Source organism: Oncorhynchus mykiss, chromosome 12 (assembly GCF_057628025.1).
Source record: "Oncorhynchus mykiss isolate SJ-2025 chromosome 12, ASM5762802v1, whole genome shotgun sequence".
NCBI classification, from domain to species: domain Eukaryota; kingdom Metazoa; phylum Chordata; class Actinopteri; order Salmoniformes; family Salmonidae; genus Oncorhynchus; species Oncorhynchus mykiss.
Window position 1 is genome coordinate 30350001 of NC_143033.1, and position 23497 is coordinate 30373497.

Below are 23497 nucleotides of genomic sequence, written 5' to 3' on the forward strand. Positions count from 1 at the left end.
TAGGAGGATAGTGTGTATTTTAAGGGACTATTACCATGCATTGTATATAACATTATAGGATCATATGCACATGCATCAAACTACACTCCATGAAAAGAGCAGGAGAAGAGGGATACCAGTACTTAAAGTATTTTATATATTTATGGGTTGTCTCCATCACAGCTATGAATCTATTGCTTTCTGTATGCCTTTTATTGATTGTCTCTATACATTGCCTTCCTAGGAATACCAGAATACACAACTATTTGTTGACAAATTATATTGTGAACTGTCCTCCCATATGACATGATGTATATATTTGAAATCACTTGTGTTGGATGAAGGTATTTTGTCAAAATGTACTTTTAAGCACATAATCAAAACAATATTCACAGTAGTAATCATGGCTAAAAGCTTCTGTGGTGCTCATGCCAAGTATAGGGACCAAGTTTGAAGTTATATTTAACTATGTATATCTTCTTCATTCATTTATTTTGTCATTGTTGGTTAATCTTTGATTTCTGCTTTTCCATAACCACCTTCCTCACTTTGCTGAACATTTCTGGAGTCTTGTGACATTTGAAGTTGGTGCCATAAAACTAAATTTACACACACAATCTGTTTTAGGTCTTGAGTTTTTATCAGCAAAGAATCAACTGCCTATTGACATCACAGTTAGAAAACCATAGATACCCCTCCCCCTCCAGCAAACTACCATGAGTAACAGGAAGAGTGTATTGACTGTCTTGAGTTGGAAAGTGAAGAGTAACGGTCATATGATTCACACTGGTCTTTGAAATCAGAATAATCGTTGAAAAGCAATTTCTTGAAAGATAAATGTTCTGTTCATTACCAACTAACTGCAGATCTAGTGACTCATCCTGTACCATAAGCATGAATTGGCATCTATTACCCAGCCGTTTACCAGCCCTGCAGTTCCATTTCAGCCATGAATGGTTATGGTCAATGGATGAAACAGTCACAATGCCTGAGTCGTTCCTATACTGTGTCAAAAACACAGTAATTAATTTATAAGCATATGCCTCAGAGTACAGTCATTAGGCTAATTAACATCAGTGGGCGAAAAGTACTCAATTGTCATACTTGAGTAAAAGTTAAGATACCTTAATAGAAAATGACTCAAGTGAAAGTCACCCAGTAAAATGCTACTTGAGTTAGTCTAAAAGTATTTGGTTTTAAATATACTTAAGTATCAAAGGTAAATGGAATTGCTAAAAATGTACTAAAGTATCCAGAGTAAAAGTATAAACCATTTCAAATTCCTTATATTACACAAACCAGACGGAACAATTGTCTTTTTTTATTGACGGATAGCCAGGGGCACACTCCAACAAATGAAGCATGTGTTTAGTGAGTCCGCCAGATCAGAGGCAGTAGGGATGACCAGGGATGTTCTCTTGATAAGTGTGTGAATTGGACCATTTTCCTGTCAAAATGTAATGAGTACTTTTGGGTGTCAGGGAAATGAACGGAGTAAATAATGTATTATTTTCTTTAGGAATGCAGTGAAGTAAAAGTTGGCAAAAATGTAAAACAGTGAAGTACAGTACAGATACCACAAAAAAAATGACTTAAGTAGTACTTTAAACCACTGATTAACATGGAGCATAGCTCAACAAGTCTGGCTACAATATTCTCAGACTGTTTTTCTTTCAATAAGGCTCCCCCACACACTTATTTTTTTTACTTTGCATTTATAAAATACATTCAGTTAGTAAAAAAAGCGTAACGCATCAGTTGTGTACTTGCCCTTTTTGAAAACGTTTGACGTCACTCTGAAAGCATACACAGTGCATTCGGAAAGTATTCAGACCCCTTGACTTTTTCCACATTTTGTTACAGCCTTATTCTAAAATGGATTCAATTGTTTTTTTTCTTCATCAATCTACACACAATACCCTATAATGACAAGTCAAAAACAGGTTTTTAGAAATGTTTGCAAATGTACTTTGCTCCGTTCATCTTTCCCTCGATCCTGACTAGTCTCCCAGTCCCTGAAAAACTTCCACAAAGCATGATGCTGCCACCACCATGCTTCACCGTAGAGATTGTGCCAGGTTCCCTCCCGACGTGATGCTTGGCATTCAGGCTAAAGAGTTCAATCTTGGTTTCATTAGACCAGAGAATCTTGTTTCTCATCTTTAGGTGCCTTTTGGCAAACTCCAAGCGGGCTGTCATGTGGCTTTTACTGAGGAGTGGCTTCCGTCTGGCCACTCTACCATAATGGTGGAGTGCTGCAGAGATGGTTGTCCTTCTGGAAGGTTCTGCCCTCTCCACAGAGGAACTCTGGTGCTCTGTCAGAGTGACCATTGGGTTATTGGTCACCTCCCTGACCAAGGCCCTTCTCCCCCGATTGCGCAGTTTGGCTGGGCAGTCAGCTCTAGCAAGATTCTTGGTGGTTCCAAACTTCTTCCATTTAAGAATGATGGAGGCCCCTGTGTTTTTGGGGACCTTCAATGCTGCAGACATTTTTTGGTTACCCTTCCCCAGATCTGTGCTTCGACACAATCCTGTCTCGGAGCTCTATGGACAATTCCTTCAACCTCATGACTTGGTTTTGCTCTGACATGCACTGTCAACTGTGGGACCTTATATAGTCAGCTGTGTGCCTTTCCAAATCATGTCCAATCAATTGAATTTACCACAGGTGGACTCCAATCCACCTGTGGATGGGCTAGTGGTAGTTGCGGAATGAGTATCAAACATGATTTCTACGTGTTTGATTCCATTCCATTTGCGCCGTTCCAGCCATTATTATGAGCCGTCTTCCCTTCCACAGCCTCCACTGATGTGAGTAGTAGATCTGTGCCAGCATAGAGGGATAGGCCAACGAGTGATATATGCTTCAGTAAGGTTGGCTTCTTGGCATTCATAGCAATGGTTATCAACTGTACCACAGACATGGAATGTAAATCACAGAATGTAGAGAAGTTGTTGGGCATACAGGATTTGACTTCAGAAGAGTTACAGGGTGTGTTGAGTGGGGGTCCTCCCAGGCCTTTGGATGATGCCAGAGCAGATTTGGTCAAAGTAGTGGAATTTGGTAGTGGGTGTATGGTTAGTTGGAAGGGTTTTATTTTTTGTATTATTATTATTATTGCTTTTACATTTTTTCCTTTTTCCTTTCTCATTTAGTATCACAAATTATAATGGATTTACATTATAGTCCAGTTGGGGGCGGTAATGTAACATATTGGATGCCATCCGTTGTTAAACTCAAAAGAAGAAACAGCTGCTTCACAAGGAGATGTGAAGCAGCTCATGTGGGAGTGGAGGGGAACGAGGCAGTTGATGTACTGGCTAAACAAGCACTAAGTAGTGGGGATGCTGATGTGGTAGTTTCAATGAGCAAGGCAGAAGCAAAAAGCATGATATGGACAGTGATGGTGGAGAACTGGCAGGAGCAGTGGAATAGAGATACTAAGGGTTAGGCATTTATTTCAAGCACAGAGGAAAGTTGGGGAGGGAGAGCAGCAGGAAGGAACAGAGGAGAGGAGGCTATATTTACAAGATTATGGGTACAGCCAGTTTAATAAGACCTTACATGTGATAGGAAAGCATCCAACAGGGAAATGTGAGTATTGCCAGGAAAAAGAGACCATGGAGAATGTATTGATACAGTGTGGACATTATTGGAGAGAAAGAGAGAGGATGACATCTAGTATGAGGGAGAAGGGGATACAGGAAATTCATTTAAAGAGTATATTGAATGAACGTCATTAGATGTATTCTCAAATATGTTGTTATCTTTTTTTAAAGCAACGGGGCCGGCAGGTGGGATTTAGTTTCTCCCTGTCTCTGCCCCACACTCCAGTACAGTAGGCGGCGGTAATGCACCTTAACGTTGGATGCCAACCGCCGATAAATCCCACCGAAGAAGTAGAAGCCATTTCGCCATTACACGCCAGGAAGAGAGGCCATAAAGGTTTGCTAAAACAACGGTTAAAAAAAATAGGTATATGTACATCTATAAAGTTTAATATCATGCTGTCAATGGATGTAGCTATACTAACGTTCATGTTACGTATAGGAAGTAACAGCGTATGGCACTTTGTGGCACTTAAAATATAACGGCATTCGGCCTGGGCCTAGTAAAAGCACCAATCTTGCTTTGTTTGCGTCTGCCGCTTTTAGTACAATAGTAACGGCTAACGGTAGTTGGCTAGCTATCTTAGCTACAGCGTTGGGTAAGGTAGCTAACGTTAGCTTACTACTCTGAAAATGTAAACTAAGATACTAGTAAATTGGAAGTACCTAATTAAGCTACAACTGGCTACCATTGAACAATAAGTATAATACCTAGCTAATTTCACTAAACCTACTTTGCAACTCATATTCAAGCTAGCTAACGCGGCTCAAACACAAATGTTAGCTAGAAACATAAACAGCTAGGTAGCTACACCATACTAAAGGGGGTTAGTTAGTATCTTTGTACCTACTTGAAATGTCATACAAGATGTTGATTAGCTACTATAATTTGTCATGTGATTCCCAGTAGCAGCACTAGCAGAGATCAATCAGCAGGCAAATGCTTTGCGACACATAGTTAAGGACAAAGTCATGTAGATGTTCATTTGATGATATTACTAGTTAAGGACGGCCCAGTGTAATTTGATATATTTAATTTGCTTGGTACCTAGAAAGCTAACTGCCATTTACCATTTGAACGTTTATGCTAATTTGTAGACTGACTTAAAATTTAGGGCGATGGCAGACAGTGATGATGAATATGATCGCAGAAGGAGAGACAAGTTCCGTCGTGAGAGGAGCGACAACTATGACCGCTCCCGAGAGAGAGAGGACAGGCGTAGGGATGACTGGAATGACAGGTGAGGAAGAGGGAATGGACTTTATTCGACATGGGAAGTGACTATATTCGAAATGAGAGAACATTTCCAATCCATTTCATGCATGGTATTTCACATGTATCTTTTTGCTTTTTCTGTTCACTGGCGCCCATCTGCCAGGGAGTGGGACAGGGGCAGGGAGCGTCGTAGCCGGGGGGAGTATCGGGACTACGAGAGGGGTCGAAGGGAGAGGTTCTCCCCACCCAGGCACGACATGAGTCCCCAACAAAAACGCATGAGGAGAGACTGGTGAGAATCAAATTAATCTACGTCACTGTCTTCAAATCTAAAATGTTTGATCTAATCCTCCCTCTGTTTTGATCAGGGATGACCATGGAGGAGATCCCTACCATGGGGGGTATGACTTGGGTTATGGTGGTGGTGGAGGCCCCAGTTACGCTCCTCCACAGCCCTGGGGCCACCCTGACCTGCACCTCATGCAGCCTCACCATGGTATCCCCATCCAGGCAAGGTGAGGAGAGTAGACTGGGCACAATCAACCTGTTCATGCGGAGATGCCGTTTAGTTGAATGTGGAAAGCAGATAACCATCAAATGGCACCATGTCCCTGACTGGTGCTGTGATTGCTTAATTTGTCAACCACAACTGACAAAAAAATATTTCTCTTGACTATTTTTCCTGACGAAACTATGATAATGAGACTAGATGCCCTGTAAAATAAATACAGTGGGACAAACAAGTATTTAGTCAGCCACCAATTGTGCAAGTTCTCCCACTTAAAAAGATGAGAGGCCTGTAATTTTCATCATAGGTACACTTCAACTATGACAGAAAAAACGAGAGAGAAAAAAATCCAGAAAATCACATCGTAGGATTTTTGATGAATTTATTTGCAAATGATGGTGGAAAATAAGTATTTGGTCAATAACAAAAGTTTATCTCAATACTTTGTTATATACCCTTTGTTGGCAATGACAGAGGTCAAACGTTTTCTGTAAGTCTTCACAAGGTTTTCACACACTTGCTGGTATTTTCGCCCATTCCTCCATGCAGATCTCCTCTAGAGCAATGATGTTTTGGGGCTGTTGCTTGGCAACACAGACTTTCAACTCCCTCCAAAGATTTTCTATGGGGTTGAGATCTGGAGACTGGCTAGGCCACTCCAGGACCTTGAAATGCTTCTTACAATGCCATTCCTTCGTTGCCCGGACGGTGTGTTTGGGATCATTGTCATGCTGAAAGACCCAGCCACGTTTCATCTTCAATGCCCTTGCTGATGGAAGGAGGTTTTCACTCAATCTCACGATACATGGCCCCATTCATTCTTTCCTTTACACGGATCAGTCGTCCTGGTCCCTTTGCAGAACAACAGCCCCAAAGCATGATGTTTTCACCCCCATGATTCACAGTAGGTAAGGTGTTCTTTGGATGCAACTCAGCATTCTTTGTCTTCCAAACACGACAAGTTGAGTTTTTACCAAAAAGTTACATTTTGGTTTCATCTGACCATATGACATTCTCCCAATCTTCTTCTGGATCATCCAAATGCTCTCTAGCAAACTTCAGACAGGCCTGGACATGTACTGGCTTAAGCAGGGGGACACGTCTGGCACTGCAGGATTTGAGTCCCTGGCGGCGTAGTGTGTTACTGATGGTAGGTTTTGTTACTTTGGTCCCAGCTCTATGCAGGTCATTCACTAGGTCCCCCCCATGTGGTTCTGGGATTTTTGCTCACCGTTCTTGTGATCATTTTGACCCTACGGGGTGAGATCTTGCGTGGAGCCCCAGATCGAGGGAGATTATCAGTGGTCTTGTATGTCTTCCATTTCCTAATAATTGCTCCCACAGTTGATTTCTTCAAACCAAGCTGCTTACCTATTGCAGATTCAGTCTTCCCAGCCTGGTGCAGGTCTACAATTTTGTTTCTGGTGTCCTTTGACAGCTCTTTGGTCTTGGCCATAGTGGAGTTTGGAGTGTGACTGTGAGGTTGTGGACATGTGTCTTTTATACTGATAACAAGTGGAGGACAGAGGAGCCTCTTAAAGAAAAAGTTACAGGTCTGTGAGAGCCAGATATCTTGCTTGTTTGTAGGTGACCAAATACTTATTTTCCACCATAATTTGCAAATAAATTCATAAAAAATCCTACAATGTGATTTTCTAGATTTTTTTTCTCGTTTTGTCTGTCATAGTTGAAGTGTACCTATGATGAAAATTACAGGCCTCATCTTTTTAAGTGGGAGAACTTGCACAATTGGTGGCTGACTAAATACTTTTTTGCCCCCCTGTGTGTGTGTGTGTGTATGTATATGTGTATATATATATATATATATATATATATATATATACTGCTCAAAAAAAATAAAGGGAACACTAAAATAACACATCCTAGATCTGAATGAATGAAATATTCTTATTAAATACTTTTTCTTTATATAGTTGAATGTGCTGACAACAAAATCACACAAATTATCAATGGAAATCAAATGTATCAACCCATGGCGGTCTGGATTTGGAGTCACACTCAAAATTAAAGTGGAAAACTACACTACAGGCTGATCCAACTTTGATGTAATGTCCTTAAAACAAGTCAAAATGAGGCTCAGTAGTGTGTGTGGCCTCCACGTGCCTGTATGACCTCCCTACAACGCCTGGGCATGCTCCTGATGAGGTGGTGGATGGTCTCCTGAGGGATCTCCTCCCAGACCTGGACTAAAGCATCCGCCAACTCCTGGACAGTCTGTGGTGCAATGTGGCGTTGGTGGATGGAGCGAGACATGATGTCCCAGATGTGCTCAATTGGATTCAGGTCTGGGGAACGGGCGGGCCAGTCCATAGCATCATTGCCTTCCTCTTGCAGGAACTGCTGACACACTCCAGCCACATGAAGTCTAGCATTGTCTTGCATTAGGAGGAACCCAGGGCCAACCGCACCAGCATAAAGGGGTCTGAGGATCTCATCTCGGTACCTAATGGCAGTCAGGCTACCTCTGGCGAGCACATGGAGGGCTGTGCGGCCCCCCAAAGAAATGCCACCCCACCCCATGACTGACCCACCGCCAAACCGGTCATGCTGGAGGATGTTGCAGGCAGCAGAACGTTCTCCACGGCGTCTCCAGACTCTGTCACGTCTGTCACGTGCTCAGTGTGAACTTGCTTTCATCTGTGAAGAGCACAGGGCGCCAGTGGCAAATTTGCCAATCTTGGTGTTCTCTGGCAAATGCAGGACGCACGGTGTTGGGCTGTAAGCACAACCCCCACCTGTGGACGTCGGGCCCTCATACCACCCTCATGGAGTCTGTTTCTGACCGTTTGAGCAGACACATGCACATTTGTGGCCTGCTGGAGGTCATTTTGCAGGGCTCTGGCAGTGCTCCTCCTTGCACAAAGGCGGAGGTAGCGGTCCTGCTGCTGGGTTGTTACCCTCCTACGGTCTCCTCCACGTTTCCTGATGTACTGGCCTGTCTCCTGGTAGCGCCTCCATGCTCTGGACACTATGCTGACAGACACAGCAAACCTTCTTGCCACAGCTCGCATTGATGTGCCATCCTGGATGAGCTGAACTACCTGAGCCACTTGTGTGGGTTGTAGACTCCGTCTCATGCTACCACTAGAGTGAAAGCACCGCCACCATTCAAAAGTGACCAAAACAACATCAGCCAGGAAGCATAGGAACTGAGAAGTGGTCTGTGGTCACCACCTGCAGAACCACTCCTTTATTGGGGGTGTCTTGCTAATTGCCTATAATTTCCACCTGTCTGTTCCATTCCACCTGTCTATTCCATTTGCACAACAGCATGTGAAATTTATTGTCAATTAGTGTTGCTTCCTAAGTGGACAGTTGGATTTCACAGAAGTGTGATTGACTTGGAGTTACATTGTGTTGTTTAAGTTTTCCCTTTATTTTTTTGAGCAGTGTATATATATATATATATATTACTTTTCATTTTAGTCAATGAAAATGTGACAAGACGAGAATTTCATATGATACTAATGGAAACTTAATTTGACATGAATCTCCTTTTCTGTTTTGTCCAATCCTAAACATGTATGCATGCAGATTATTTAATTCAAACATCTCATTGGCAGAATTTATATCTTTCAGTTGTGCTGTCTGATTGGGCTGATCTGCCTGGCTCTTTAATCAGTTTATTTGTTGCATTTGCAGACATTATTGCAATTGCAGTGAAATGCTTGTTTCTAGCTCCAGCGGTGCAGTAATACCTAGCAATACATTTAAAAAACTAAATAATACACACATAATCCAGAAAAATTAAGACATTTCAGAAGGCGCAACGTCAGAGACCGGAATATAAATGTATACATATAATGTACACTGAACAAAAATGTAATTATTTTACTGAGTGACAGTTCATATAAAGAAATCAGTCAATTGTAATAAATCAATTAGGCCCTAATCTATGGATTTCACGACTTGGAATACAGACATGGCAGGGTTGTGGATTAAAAAAAACAGTCTCTGGTGTGGCCACTTTTTGTCTCATGCAGCGCCACACATAGCCTTCACGTAGAGCTGATCAGGCTGTTGATTGTGGAATGTTGTCGCACTCTTCTTCAATGGCTGTGCGAAGTTGCTGGCTATTGGCGGGAACTGGAAAATGCTTTCGATCCAAAGCATCACATACATGCTCAGTGGATGACGTGTCTTGTAAGTATGCAGGACATGGAAGAACTGGGACATGTTCAGCTTCCAGAAATTATGTACAGATCCTTGCAACATGGGACCGTGCATCAGCAATCTGAAACGAGGTGGTGGTGGTGGATGAATGGCACAACAATGGGCCTCCAGGATCCCATCACGGTATCTCTGACCATTCAAATTGCTATTGATAAAATCCAATTGTGTTCGTTGTCCGTAGCTTATGCTTGCCCATACCATAACCCCACCGCCACCATGGGGCACTCTGTTCACAACGTCTACCATCTGCCCAGTACAGTTAACTGGGATTTATCTGTGAAAAGTACACTTCTCCAGTGTGCCAATGGCCATCAAAGGTGGCTTACAAAGCCTAATTTCAGTCAGGTCAAGACCCTGGTGAGGATGATGAGCACGCAGATGAGCTTCCCTGGGACGGTTTCTGACAGTTTGTGCAGAAATTCTGCGGTTGTGCAAACCCACAGTTTCGTCAGCTGTCCGGGTGGCTGGTCTGACGATCCCGCAGGTGACGCAGGATGTGGAGGTCCTGGGCTGGCGTGGTTACGTGTAGTCTGCGCATGTGAGGCCGGTTGGATATACTGCCAAATTCTCGACTGACGTTGAAGACGGAGGAGTATGGTAAAGAAATGAACATTCAATTCTCTGCCAACAGTTCTGGTGGACAGTCCTGCTTGAGACCTAATCTATGGCATTGTGACATAACTGCACATTTTAGAGTGGCCTTCTATTGTCCCCAACACAAGGACCACCTTTGTAATACTCATGCTGTTTAATCAGCTTCTTGATATGCCACACCTGTCGGGCGGATGAGTTATCTTGGCAAAGGAGAAATGCTCACTAACAGGCATGTAAACAAATTTGTGGCAAAAATGAAAGCTTTTTGTGCCTATGGGGACATTTCTGGGATCTTTAATTTCAGCTCATGAAACATGGGACCAAGACTTTACATTACATTTACTTTACATGTTGCACTTTATATTGTTGTGTGTATGAAGACAGCATATGACTAGAAAAGGTGTGTACAGCAGTAGTTATCTCGGATGAGCCATGACTAGAATATAGTTTTCTCCCACACAGCTCTGGTGGTCACGTCAGTCACTCCTCAATCTTTTGAACTGATGCGAAGCCAGGACACTTGATTTGTAACTAAGGTCAACTAGAAACCATGTTTACTCTCTTTCTTCCATGTAGACTATTTTTGTTTTAAGATCATATCACTAGTTCTATTTTCCCCATGTGCGCTGTTATTCATTCCTCTGCGTTGCTGCTCCCGCGCTGCGGCCTGCAAATGCGAATTGAATATTAGGAGTATAGTAGTACTTCTGCATTTTTGTAATGCTGAAGCTCCTTTTCAAGGAAACTAATGTTATTTACCCCCTTGAGGGTTATGATGGGGAGAAAATCTGAGCTGTAAATTGTTTAACCTGGAGCCAAGACTTTATTACCTATATGGTTAATTATGGCTGGCATTGGTTACAATCTGGCACCATCTCAATGTTTTCAGCTAAGGAATATGAGGGGATAGTATAGGCCTAGTTGGACAAGGCTATCTGAATGTGCACATGATGGAAGTTAGAGGTAGCCTATATATTCATTATTTAATATTGTGACCTGAAATGTTTGTCTAAAACTAGACTAAAATTGTCCAGCGTTTAGGCGATAATAACTCAAACTTAACGAAGGAAGATATGACTATGACTAAAAGGTATTTTAAGACTAAATCTAAAATTGCAGGCAAAACTAACACTGGACTGTTCCACCAAATAGATGATCTTGCCCGTATGTCAATGTTATTTCACACACTTTTTTAACCCTGTCCTATGTTTTCTAGGCTAGGTAACATCCATGATATGGACCTGGGCCCACCGCCTCCAGTGATGAAGAGCTTTAAGGAGTTCCTGCTGTCCCTGGATGACTCTGTGGATGAGACTGAGGCAGTTAAGCGTTATAATGAGTACAAGATAGACTTCCGACGGCAGCAGATGCAGGACTTCTTCCTTGCTCACGAAGATGAAGAGTGGTACGTTTATCAGAGCCTTTGCTGAACTAATAGTATTAATAATCAGTGTGCTGTGAATTAGACTGTCTACAGTGACAACCTCTATTTACAGAAATTGTCTCTGTCAAATATATCTGATAGTTGAGATTGGAGCCTTTTGTTAATGGCTTGGTAAAGACAGTGTAGTTTGTGGAAGATATTAGACCTTTATTTGACCGGGTGCAATATCAAGACATGTGAGAGTTGAGTCTAGTTGAAAAATGGTATGGACAAATTGGGGTATCTAAAGCATCCTGAACATGCATCATTATTTTCAAAATTACTTTGATCTGTTATTGATAGTGTTAAGAAAACAACATAGTTTTTGGGGTAGGCTTATTATGCATACCATGCCACTTTTAGATAAGAATGGTGGGTTATTACAATGGTTGGGCACTATCATTGATGGTCAGTAAATAGCCTAGCTAATAAACAGGATATAAAGATTTAGCTCTGAAGTTAATCTGATTGGATTGTCAGTTGTCAATAGAATACAGTTGTCTCTGGTGCTTATCACCATTTTTTTCCACCGGTGTGTCCAGGGATCATACATTGTCAATGCTCCTTTTTTAGTTTTCTTAACTTAACCAAACCTTCTTCCCTCCCACTCCTCCCCCGTCCTTCACAACAAGGTTTTTGAAGACGAGACACTGGAACTCTTCACAGGAATCGTTGTTAGACAGCTAGGGCTTGCACTGTGCACAATGCAGTTGCTCTTAGACGTACAGTACCAGGAATCTTAGCTAGACAGGCAAATAAACAACTTTGCGCGCATGGAAATATTTTTTCTTTTCTTTAGTATGTGATGCTTTTTTCCCCCATTTTTGTTTTTGTATTTGGATCAAAGCGAATCCCGAAAATGAAATTGTGTGCACACAAACACAGTAGGGGGGTGAAGTGGAGCGCATTTTTACAGAAGAGACCCCTCTCAGTATATATGTGTGTTGTTATACTGGGAGAAGAAAAGGTAAATTTAGTCCACACCATGGCAAATTTGCCCTTCTGAACTGTAAAATTCTGAACTGTTATGTTCTTTCTTTTTTTGTCCTTTTTGCCTTTCTGCCTTATTTTTGGTGAGTTAACCTAAAGCTTCCTGATATGTTTCACAAACAGCTATACCCACACACAAACATAACACCATGCAAACTTTGTGAAAAATCTACAGTAGCACCTCAAACCCCAGAAAGCACCTAGCATTTTCAGGCCCTGTTTCTTCATATGGCAGTCACTTAATTAGGCCTAGCTAGTTGCATTTAATTGATGGACATGCTGTTTTCCTCCCTAATAAAGCATTGCAGGATTCAGGAAGGTTCAGAAAAACCAGGTGTCCTTAGTATTTTTTAAATGTAATGTTTGATTTACTGTTTGGGTATAGAACTGAAGTAGATAGGGCCCAGTTCAGTGCTGTAGGCCAGTTTATTTGGCCTGGCCATGCATACAAGTGCTTTCTTTAACATTCCTCCACTCCATCCCTGCCCGTCTCTTTCCTGTGCCTTTTTGGGGACATTTGTTGTAAACGCAGGTTCCGATCCAAGTACCACCCAGATGAGGCGGGCCGGCGGAAGGCGGAGTCCCACAGTGCCCTGCAGAACCGGCTGAATGTCTACATGTTCCTAATGGAGAACAGCTGGTTCGACACGGTCTCGCTGGACATAGAGAAGTCCCAGGCTATCATGAAGGTCTTGGATGCAGGTAGAGTCGTGGGAGGGGAGGCTCTGGGAGGTGTCTCTAATGGCTTCATTCATCTTTCTGTTGGAGAGTATTTTGCTGTCAACCTTCGTTTTAAGCAGTGTCAGGAAAAGTGAAGTGTTTGTATTTGTTGGTGAATATTAGTAACCTCAACAGGTTCTATATCCTAACCCAGTCCTTTCCCCTGTCCTTTAGCTGTGATAAAGATGGAGGGAGGGACAGATTATGACCTGCGCATCCTGGAGCTTCCGTCTGAGGAGGAAGAGGAAAGAGGGAGAGCTGACAGGGCGGCAGCTGGGGGTCTGGGAACTGAGCCCCCCAAAAAAGAGGAGCCTAAGGATATGGACAATGACAGCAAACCCCCAGCTGACAAAGAGAAGGTATGCTGTCTCTTGTCGTAACCACTTTTTCTTTGTCCTGGCCTGCTCTACTCTTGCCCTTCAGAACAGGAATCCCTCTTGTCAGCTGGTCATTAATGTAAGCGAACTCTGCCACAGGGGGAGAATGATGCCTGCAGCATGGAGAAGGGTGCAAACGGTGGTGGTGAGGCAGCAGAAGGAGGGAGTGAGGGAGAAGAGGAGGAGGAGGAAGGAGAAAAAGAGACGAAAAGCAAAGAGGTTGTGCCTGAGCCTAAGAAGGTTAGTATCTAGCACCCATGTGTCTTATTCGCTCTTTCTGTCTTTAGAATGAATGTGGTGCGCTTAAAGGGGCCGAATCCTAACTTGAGATCTGTGTGAACGTTTGTGTAGTCTTGTATTGATGACAATGAGAAATTTGTACAGGAGTTAAGCACAGATCTTAAGTTAGGATTTGGGCTTATTGACATGGATTTATTACCACAACCTATTTTCCTTCACATGTTAGCTGAGTAAGAAGAGGAAGAGGAAGCACAGTGGAGACAGTGAAGATGAGGCCAGTGCCTCTGAGAGTGACTCAGACTCGGACTCCAACTCCCATCATTCCTCTGATAAACCTGCCGAGAGGGAGGAGGGTGAGGAAAAGGAGGATGAGGGTGAGGAAGGGGAGGACAAGGATGAAGAGGAGGAAGAAGAGTGTGAAGGTGAGCGACGACAGGATTGAGATGGGGTCACTGTTAAAAATATATTTGAATATTAAAATGTTTTAAGTCTCTAGTAATGCCTTCTCTGCACCCCACAAATTGTGTAGCTGACAGAAAAAAAATCAAAGATGAGAAACCAAAGGAAAGAGAGAGGGAGAAGGAAGAGAAGAAACCCAAGGAGGACCAGCCACCGAGACCCCGGCCTCTCCACAGGACCTGCTCTCTATTCATGAGGAGCATCGCCCCCACCATCTCCAAGGCAGAGATCATAGCTGTAAGTTCATTCAATCTGACTGTACAATCATACTGAACACTTGAATGGACTGTCAGAATTATTCTGGATTCCTGTATGAAAAGTTACATTGATGCAAAGGACTCCGATACAGCTGTACCCACACACACAATGACCTTAGGCATCCAAGAGGATGAACTAACCTATTGTTTCTGCCTCAGCTGTGTCGGAGATATCCTGGGTTCATGCGAGTGTGTTTGTCTGATCCCCAACCAGAGCGCAGGTTAGTTCCACTTCCATCTGACCATACCCACAGCCTGACCCCCTCTGCTGCTAATGGACAATAGTGGACTGTTAAAAATGGAACTTCTGTCATTCACCTCATGTTTGTATACCTTTAACCACCTCCATCCAATGTCAGGTTCTTCCGTCGCTGCTGGGTGACGTTTGACCGTAGTGTCAACATCAAAGAGACCTGCTGGAACCTCCAGAACATCAGAGTGAGTTTAACAACCTCTAATCAAGACTACAACATTAGGTAGTTCTGGACCTTGAACCCGGTGATGAGCAAGATATTGCACTTGAGTCACACAGCTGGTTAGTGAGTGTTCTGACCCTGTATGTCCCCTCTCTGCTGCATGTAGCTGCGTGACTGTGAGCTGGCTCCGGGGGTCAACAGAGACCTGGCCAGGAGGGTCCGCAACATCAATGGTATCACTCAGCACAAACAGGTGCTGCGAAACGACATCAAGCTGTCAGCCAAACTCATCCACTCCCTGGACCACAGAGGCAGGCTGTGGAGCCACAAGTCCCGTGGAGAGGCAGTGTCTGCTGTAGAGGTACACACACAGAAAGCAATTGGGTGTCTTTGCAATACATATGAGTTTCTTGTATGTTTAATATTGTATTATGTGGTATAAGGTGGCGGCCCAGAACCCCATCCTGAAGAACATCACTGACTACCTGATAGAGGAGGTGAGTGCTGAGGAGGAGGAGCTTCTGGGCAGTGTGGGTGGAGCTGACGCAGAGGAGGGCACCAAGGAGGGCTACCCAGCCGAGATCACTGTGGAAAGGGACGACAAGCTGGTCAAGGTCCGTCCATCTGCCTTGGCTCACACTGATACACAGCCGCTTTACACGCTCTTTGTAGGTAGTGAACTGTGTGGGTTTTGTCTGACGCTAGTCAAATGGTCAAATTAAGAAGGGAAAAGTAAATGATCTAATGGTGACTTGATTTCCTTAATCTCTTCCCAGGTGTTGGACCGTCTTCTCTTGTACCTGCGCATTGTCCATTCCATCGACTACTACAACAACTGCGAGTACCCCAGCGAGGATGAGATGCCCAACCGTTGTGGCATGATCCATGTGCGTGGGCCCATCCCTCCCAATCGCATCGCACACGGGGAAGGTGAGCACCACAATACTGTATATTCAACACTGGCTGGGCATCATAAACTGACACCGTTGACTGACTGTCTCCCCCTGTCATGCACCCAGTGTTGGAGTGGCAGAAGACATTTGAGGAGAGGCTGAGCCCCCTGTTCAGTGTGAAGGAGAAGCTATCGGAGGAGGAGGCAGGAAAAATGGGCCGGAAGGACCCGGAGCAGGAGGTGGAGAAGTTTGTGTTGGCCAACACCCAGGAGCTGGGCAAGGACAAGTGGCTCTGCCCCCTCAGTGGCAAGAAGTTCAAGGTGCATCTGTATTTGTGTGTCTGTGTTAGGATGGAAGTAAATTGGTCAAATAGTAAATATTGCATACCCAAAGAGCATTGAGCATGTACTGGTCTTTATCGCCTTGCCAAGGTGTGGTGCAGATTAAAATGTGAATGAATTTGTTCCTTCTGCCTGGCCAGGGCCCAGAATTTGTGCGCAAGCACATCCTGAACAAACACGGGGACAAGATTGAGGAGGTGAAAAGGGAGGTGATGTTTTTCAACAACTTTCTCATGGATGCCAAGCGACCTTCCCTCCCAGAGATGAAGCCCCCTCCTCCGCTCGGCCCAGGACAAGGTGAGAGACATGTTGCACATACAAATAGAATCAGTAGACCTGACACGATTCCCTGTTCTCTCTGACAGTCATATCTGTTCTACACCATCCAGTTTTATTTTAACGTTCTGTAACATTACATCTTCCTGAACAGGCCCCTAGTGCTTCTAGAATAGTTTAGGTGTAGGTGATGCTGTATCATTGAATCCTTTTTGTCCATATTATTATTCCACTGACTTTGTCTCTCTCCATCTTTCTGTAGGAGTTCTCTCTCCAGGCATGCCCTTCCCTCCCCAAGGCCTCATGGGCTTTGGGCCCGGTCAGCCTCGTCCTCCTGTCATGGGTTACGGAGGTGAGCCTCTACCTCCCCACCTGTCATATTACCAATCACATTGTGTAAAAGGGACTTTTCCACAATGGTGGAAAAGTACCCAATTGTCATGCTTGAGTAAAAGTATAGATACCTTTTTAATAGAAAGTTACTCAAGTAAAAGTGGAGGTCACCCAGTAAAATACTACTTGAGTAAAAGACTAAAAGTATTAGGTTTTTAACATGAGTCTCAAAAGTAAAAGTATAAATAATTTCAAATTCTTTATATTAAGCAAAGTAGACAGTACCATTTTCTTGTTTTTTACATTTACAGATAGACAGGGGCACACTCCAACACTCAGACATAATTTATAAAAAATGCTTTTGTGTTTAGTAAGTCTGCCAGATCAGAGGCAGTAGGGATGACCAGGGGTGTTCTCTTGATAAGTGCTTGATTTGGACCATTTTCCTGTCCTGCTAAGGATTCAAAATATAACGACTACTTTTGGGTGTCAAGGAAAATCCATGGAATAGAAAGTCATTCAATTTCTTTAGGAATGTAGTGAAGTAAAAGTTGCCCAAAATATAAATAGTAAAGTACACACCCCAAAAAACTACTTTAGTACTTTAAAGTATTTTTACTTACAGTGCCTTGCGAAAGTATTCGGCCCCCTTGAACTTTGCAACCTTTTGCCACATTTCAGGCTTCAAACATAAAGATATAAAACTGTATTTTTTTGTGAAGAATCAACAACAAGTGAGACACAATCATGAAGTGGAACGACATTTATTGGATATTTCAAACGTTTTTAACAAATCAAAAACTGAAAAATTGGGCGTGCAAAAGTATTCAGCCCCTTTACTTTCAGTGCAGCAAACTCTCTCCAGAAGTTCAGTGAGGATCTCTGAATGATCCAGTGTTGACCTAAATGACTAATGATGATAAATACAATCCACCTGTGTGTAATCAAGTCTCCGTATAAATGCACCTGCACTGTGATAGTCTCAGAGGTCCGTTAAAAGCGCAGAGAGCATCATGAAGAACACGGAACACACCAGGCAGGTCCGAGATACTGTTGTGAAGAAGTTTAAAGCCGGATTTGGATACAAAAAGATTTCCCAAGCTTTAAACATCCCAAGGAGCACTGTGCAAGCAATAATATTGACATGGAAGGAGTATCAGACCACTGCAAATCTACCAAGACCTGGCCGTCCCTCTAAACTTTCAGCTCATACAAGGAGAAGACTGATCAGAGATGCAGCCAAGAGGCCCATGATCACTCTGGATGAACTGCAGAGATCTACAGCTGAGGTGGGAGACTCTGTCCATAGGACAACAATCAGTCGTATATTGCACAAATCTGGCCTTTATGGAAGAGTGGCAAGACGAAAGCCATTTCTTAAAGATATCCATATAAAGTGTTGGTTAAAGTTTGCCACAAGCCACCTGGGAGACACACCAAACATGTGGAAGAAGGTGCTCTGGTCAGATGAAACCAAAATTGAACTTTTTGGCAACAATGCAAAACGTTATGTTTGGCGTAAAAGCAACACCCTGAACACACCATCCCCACTGTCAAACATGGTGGTGGCAGCATCATGGTTTGGGCCTGCTTTTCTTCAGCAAGGACAGGGAAGATGGTTAAAATTGATGGGAAGATGGATGGAGCCAAATACAGGACCATTCTGGAAGAAAACCTGATGGAGTCTGCAAAAGACCTGAGACTGGGACGGAGATTTGTCTTCCAACAAGACAATGATCCAAAACATAAAGCAAAATCTACAATGGAATGGTTCAAAAATAAACATATCCAGGTGTTAGAATGGCCAAGTCAAAGTCCAGACCTGAATCCAATCGAGAATCTGTGGAAAGAACTGAAAACTGCTGTTCACAAATGTTCTCCATCCAACCTCACTGAGCTCGAGCAGTTTTGCATGGAGGAATGGGAAAAAATGTCAGTCTCTCGATGTGCAACACTGATAGAGACATACCCCAAGCGACTTACAGCTGTAATCGCAGCAAAAGGTGGCGCTACAAAGTATTAACTTAAGGGGGCTGAATAATTTTGCACGCCCAATTTTTCAGTTTTTGATTTGTTAAAAAAGTTTGAAATATCCAATAAATGTCGTTCCACTTCATGATTGTGTCCCACTTGTTGTTGATTCTTCACAAAAAAATACAGTTTTATATCTTTATGTTTGAAGCCTGAAATGTGGCAAAAGGTTGCAAAGTTCAAGGGGGCCGAATACTTTCGCAAGGCACTGTAAGTACCTTACACCACTGTTTTTACATTAGCACTTGTCCTGACATTTTGTTCAAAGGCAGTTTACAACTATGGAATTAATTTGGTTGCAGCTCTCAGGTGTTCTGACATGACACTACCTTTCTCTTCAAGGTGGACCTCCTTACCCACCAAACCAGTACGGAGGCGGCCGGGGTAACTATGACAACTTTCGTGGACAGGCTGGTGGCTACCCTGGTAAACCCCGCAACAACAGGTGAGACCTTGGTCAGTTATGGACAAACATAGCACCACTAGCTTCTCCTTTTCTGCAAATGACTTACTTGCATTTAGAAACCTCTGTTAATTTTTCTCTGTCCATTTCTATACTGTTCCCCTCTGCTCTGCATCCTGGCTGTTTCCTTCAGAATGTCCCGGGGAGATCCACGCAACATCATTGAATATCGTGACCTCGATGCACCTGATGACATCGACTTCTTCTAGACTATTAATTTTATTTATTTTGTTTTTAATCATTGTGTAATTTCCCTGTCTCATCGCCTTATGTAAAGTAACGATTCATTAGCATTTTTTTTTATGTCTGCAGAGCAAAGGCTCGGTGCAATTGGAACACACTTGAATTGTAAGAAATGTCCTCAATAAAAACTAATTTGACATTAGCACAATTTTTTACAAATATATATATTTTTTATATGGGTGTATTAGATCAGGAATACAGCAAACCACATATTTGGCATACAAAAATCAACAAACGTGACAATCAAATAGAAAACAGGACTTGCTTAATTCAAGCCAATCATGTTAGTTATATTTTTAATCATAAAGCCTAGAAATGTTTAGCTTTATTAGTTGGGTGCTGGTCCGGCTTTGCAGATGAATGTATAGGCAACAGTGCAGTGGTTGTCATTGAGTTTCCCAGATGTGATATGGGCACAGTCCTCTGTGCCCCCTATAGAATGCCCCGCCCAGTTATCAGGTTGGCCTGGCATCCATTTACTGCAAACACACAGTGAAAATACAGTAATTGTACTATTCAAGCACCCGACAACAATGAGAACAGAAATTGTCCAACTCATAATGACTTGATTTTACTTGCCTCCGGTTCATGATGTAAGGACTCTCGTTGACCCACTCCCACTCTCCAGTCCTCTCGTCTGACAGGCCAAGCCAAAAGGGGCGACCAACACTCATTATGTTTACAAAGACCTGTTACAGCGGGAATGAGTGTCAGGACAGGGTCTTCTAAAGCAATGTCTAAATGCATTTGATGATCAGTAGAGGGCAGTGTAAAGCCCTCAAGAGTCCCGAATTACGCCAGTTCCGTATCTTCAGCGTCCATACTGAACCACTTTGAAAATGAACTAAATGCAACGAACAAATAAGTTCTAAGAACGGATGTAGGTGTGTGTAACTGTGACGCACCCACTCTTCTTCGTCAGTTAGGATGAGCAGTGTGGCATCCATAGACCTACAGGAGTCTCGGGCTGTGTACCATGAAGCCTGGTAAGCCGAGAAGAAGTAGCAGCTGGAGTTGTGAAGATTCCAGCCATCAGGACAGCCCACTTTAACACGTAGGAGAGATACGGATGGATACACTAACACTATATACAGTTAATTTGAAGAGTGTGACACATTAAGTTGACTATTATATAATACTGAGATTGAATAGGACTAATCTAGGGACCGGAGTTAAGAGCGTGTCAGAAATCAAATCATAGTCATGATGACCATATTTTAATCAGAAAGTATCCCAAGCACTGCAGCTGACAAATCTGATATATTAATGTCCATGATAACCATTAATAAGACATTGAAAATGGACCAACCTTTCTTCGGTAGTTTTGATGAGTGAAAGGACACACGTTCTGTCATATTTAATACTGATCTCTTCAAATCAGATAACTTCGTCTCCAGATTACCAACTGCAGAAAATGGACGTGATGATAACACAAACATTGTCATATTCTGTCTAGCCGATTAAACTCAACTCCACCATTTATGATGTAGCGTAAATTGCGCGGCGACTAGTGTGGGCGGACTTAAGGTCCGACGTTAAATACAATTACGTTTTTATAAAAACTACTGATTTCAACACCTAAAAAATAGCCCGCAATTACAAATATATGTAATAGCGTGCTATTATTTGGGTCCTGTCATCAATAGTTTCGGATAAAAGCTAAATTTTATGTGACGTCGGCGCTCGTCTACCCACAGTAGGTCCGCTCAATTCCATCATAAATCGTTGTGTTTAGTCGGCTACCTTCTGTCCTGAACCATTGGATCGTAGACCATGGACTTGAACTGTTGTGTTGTTTCATGTTATACATTTGTGTTATATATTTTTTTCTCATTTCACTCATGCTCCTGTAGCTATTGTTTTTAACTGCATAAGAAGTTATGCTATCAGATTCGTAGTGATGATTGTGTTCTATATATTTTAATCTAATCTATTCTGTTTCCTAAAAACTGTAGGCTGAAAAAAAACATACAACAATGTCCAAGATAACCAATAATCAATAAGGATTTGAATATGGACCAACCTTTCTCATGTAGTTTTGATAATTGAAGGGACACAGATTCAGTCAGATTTGACACGGATCTCTCCAAATCAGATAACTTTCTGTCCACACTGCCAACTACAGAAAATTCCCATGGTGGTAAACAGGTTAATAAAACAGGAAATGTTGATATAGATAGACTTTATATGGGTAATAAAAGGAACATTTGTAAGAGCTCATGTCCGGATTTGGGATATGCGCTGTTGGCTGGACGTCATTGAATTTGGGTAGGCTTAAACACTGGTATACACTGCCAATAAGGCCATATTGGGTAAAATGCCATTTTATCTCTGTTCTTTTTTAGTCAGGTCGGTAAATACACATCAATTACGGTCCCATTCTCATTTGCTTCTAACAGTACCAACAATTAGAACAGGTCATGGTAGAAATAGTTTTAGTTACTTAGCTCCGTGGTCCTGGAATTCTCTCCTGAACATTTTAAATATTATGATCTAGTTTCGTTGGTGGAGTTTAAACACTTGATCGATGTATATTTCATATAAGAGTGTAATTGTTTTTAGTCAAGACTTTCGTGTTTTTTTTTTAACATAAAATGTTTTTGTTGTACTGTATGTGTGTTTATAGTTTTGTTTAATGTTGTGTTAGTGTATGTAAGTTGTTTTGTCTGAAATGTTGTTCCCCCTGCTGCTATTGGACCAGGTCTCTCTTGGAAAAGAGATGTTATCTCAATGAGAAAAACCTGTATGAATAAAGGTAAAATAAATGTAAAAAATAATATATCCTTTATTTTTTGAGGAATCATGTACAGTACTCACACCGACTTGGCATCAGGATGAGCAGAGACAAGGAGAGAGTGAGGGTAACACACAGTGCTGCACACAGGTACCACTGGGACCGGCCAGCAGACAGCAGATGAACGTACCCATGAGAGGATTCTGGAAACACATACGATACTTGAACTTTCATTTTGCCCTGGCCCATACATGGTGATGTTGTTGTTATATCTCCTGTCCCTTTTCTTGGCAATCCTGGAGTCACAAGGTTCCTATTCAATACATAGTATACAGTAAATTTCCATACCTGGTCTCCACCATGCTTTATCTTCATTTTCATCCATAGCGAATAGCTCTTGGAGCAATTATTTTGTGCATGTCATTGATTGCTGCAACTGATAGAGACTGGTTCAATGTTTGATTAGTCCTTATGTATCCTGTGAATTGAGGGTGGGTGGGGTGGGGTGGGGTGGGGTAGGGTGACGGTTGAAGTTTCAATTCCCTTATCATATTTCCTCAGAAAATAATCGCTGACACAGGTCACTTGCACAGTATGTTAGAGTCAGCATGGGGTCATTATAGTCCCACAGGGCACATACCACTGGGTTCAACGTCTAGTTTTGATTTACATTTGGTTGAGTTGTCAACCAACGTGAAATCAACCAAATTATTACTAAAGTGAAAGTCAATCAGTAAAATACTACTTGAGTACAAGCCTAAAAGTATTTGGTTTTAAATGTTTAAAAAAAGTAAATGTAAAAGTATTCATCATTTCAAATTACTTATATTAGGCAATCCAAACAGCACAATTTTCATGTTTTTAAATTTTTTTTACGGATAGTCAAGGGCACACTCCAACACTCAGACATAATTTACAAATGAAGCATTTGTGTTTAGTGAGTCCGTCATATCAGAGGTAGTAGGGATGACCAGGGATGTTCTCTTGATAAGTGTGAATTGGACCATTTTCCTGTCCCGTTAAGCATTCAAAAAGCACTTTTGTGTGTCAGGGAAAATGCATGGAGTAAAAAGTACATTTGTTTTTTTTAATTTTGGAATGTAGTGGAATACAAGTAAAAGTAGTCAAAAATATAAATAGTAAAGTACAGATACCACAAAACACTACTTACTGTAAGTACACCACAGGGTAAAAGTTGGGT

General features: G+C 42.3%; 2 protein-coding genes across 11 annotated transcripts; one reads left to right on the plus strand and one right to left on the minus strand.

The window, feature by feature from the left end:
• The first annotated feature begins 3302 nt into the window (after positions 1-3302).
• LOC110537382 (serrate RNA effector molecule homolog) lies at positions 3303-19704 on the plus strand. 10 transcript variants are annotated; one of them, XM_090192210.1, is made up of 20 exons: positions 3303-3925; positions 4704-4829; positions 4968-5096; positions 5173-5319; positions 11317-11505; positions 13046-13215; positions 13408-13592; positions 13710-13850; positions 14077-14272; positions 14380-14546; positions 14726-14787; positions 14926-15004; positions 15149-15343; positions 15426-15596; positions 15759-15912; positions 16002-16195; positions 16357-16513; positions 16755-16844; positions 19199-19312; positions 19453-19704. In XM_090192210.1, the coding sequence occupies exons 2-19, from the start codon at positions 4708-4710 to the stop codon at positions 19303-19305; spliced, it is 2655 nt and encodes an 884-aa protein (XP_090048336.1). In that variant the 5' UTR covers positions 3303-3925; positions 4704-4707; the 3' UTR covers positions 19306-19312; positions 19453-19704. The 10 variants fall into 10 exon arrangements, with proteins under 10 accessions (XP_090048336.1, XP_090048332.1, XP_090048333.1 ...); XM_090192206.1 differs by having other exon boundaries at positions 19199-19301; XM_090192207.1 differs by having other exon boundaries at positions 3799-3925; positions 4687-4829; positions 19199-19301.
• Positions 19705-19810: 106 nt separating this feature from the next.
• On the minus strand, positions 19811-22821 carry LOC110537384 (C-type lectin domain family 10 member A). The gene is made up of 7 exons (XM_021623396.3): positions 22645-22821; positions 22380-22499; positions 21586-21681; positions 20872-20967; positions 20468-20607; positions 20142-20251; positions 19811-20041 (listed from the first exon to the last, which is right to left on the minus strand). The coding sequence occupies exons 1-7, from the start codon at positions 22679-22681 to the stop codon at positions 19891-19893; spliced, it is 750 nt and encodes a 249-aa protein (XP_021479071.3). The 5' UTR covers positions 22682-22821; the 3' UTR covers positions 19811-19890.
• Positions 22822-23497: the final 676 nt, after the last annotated feature.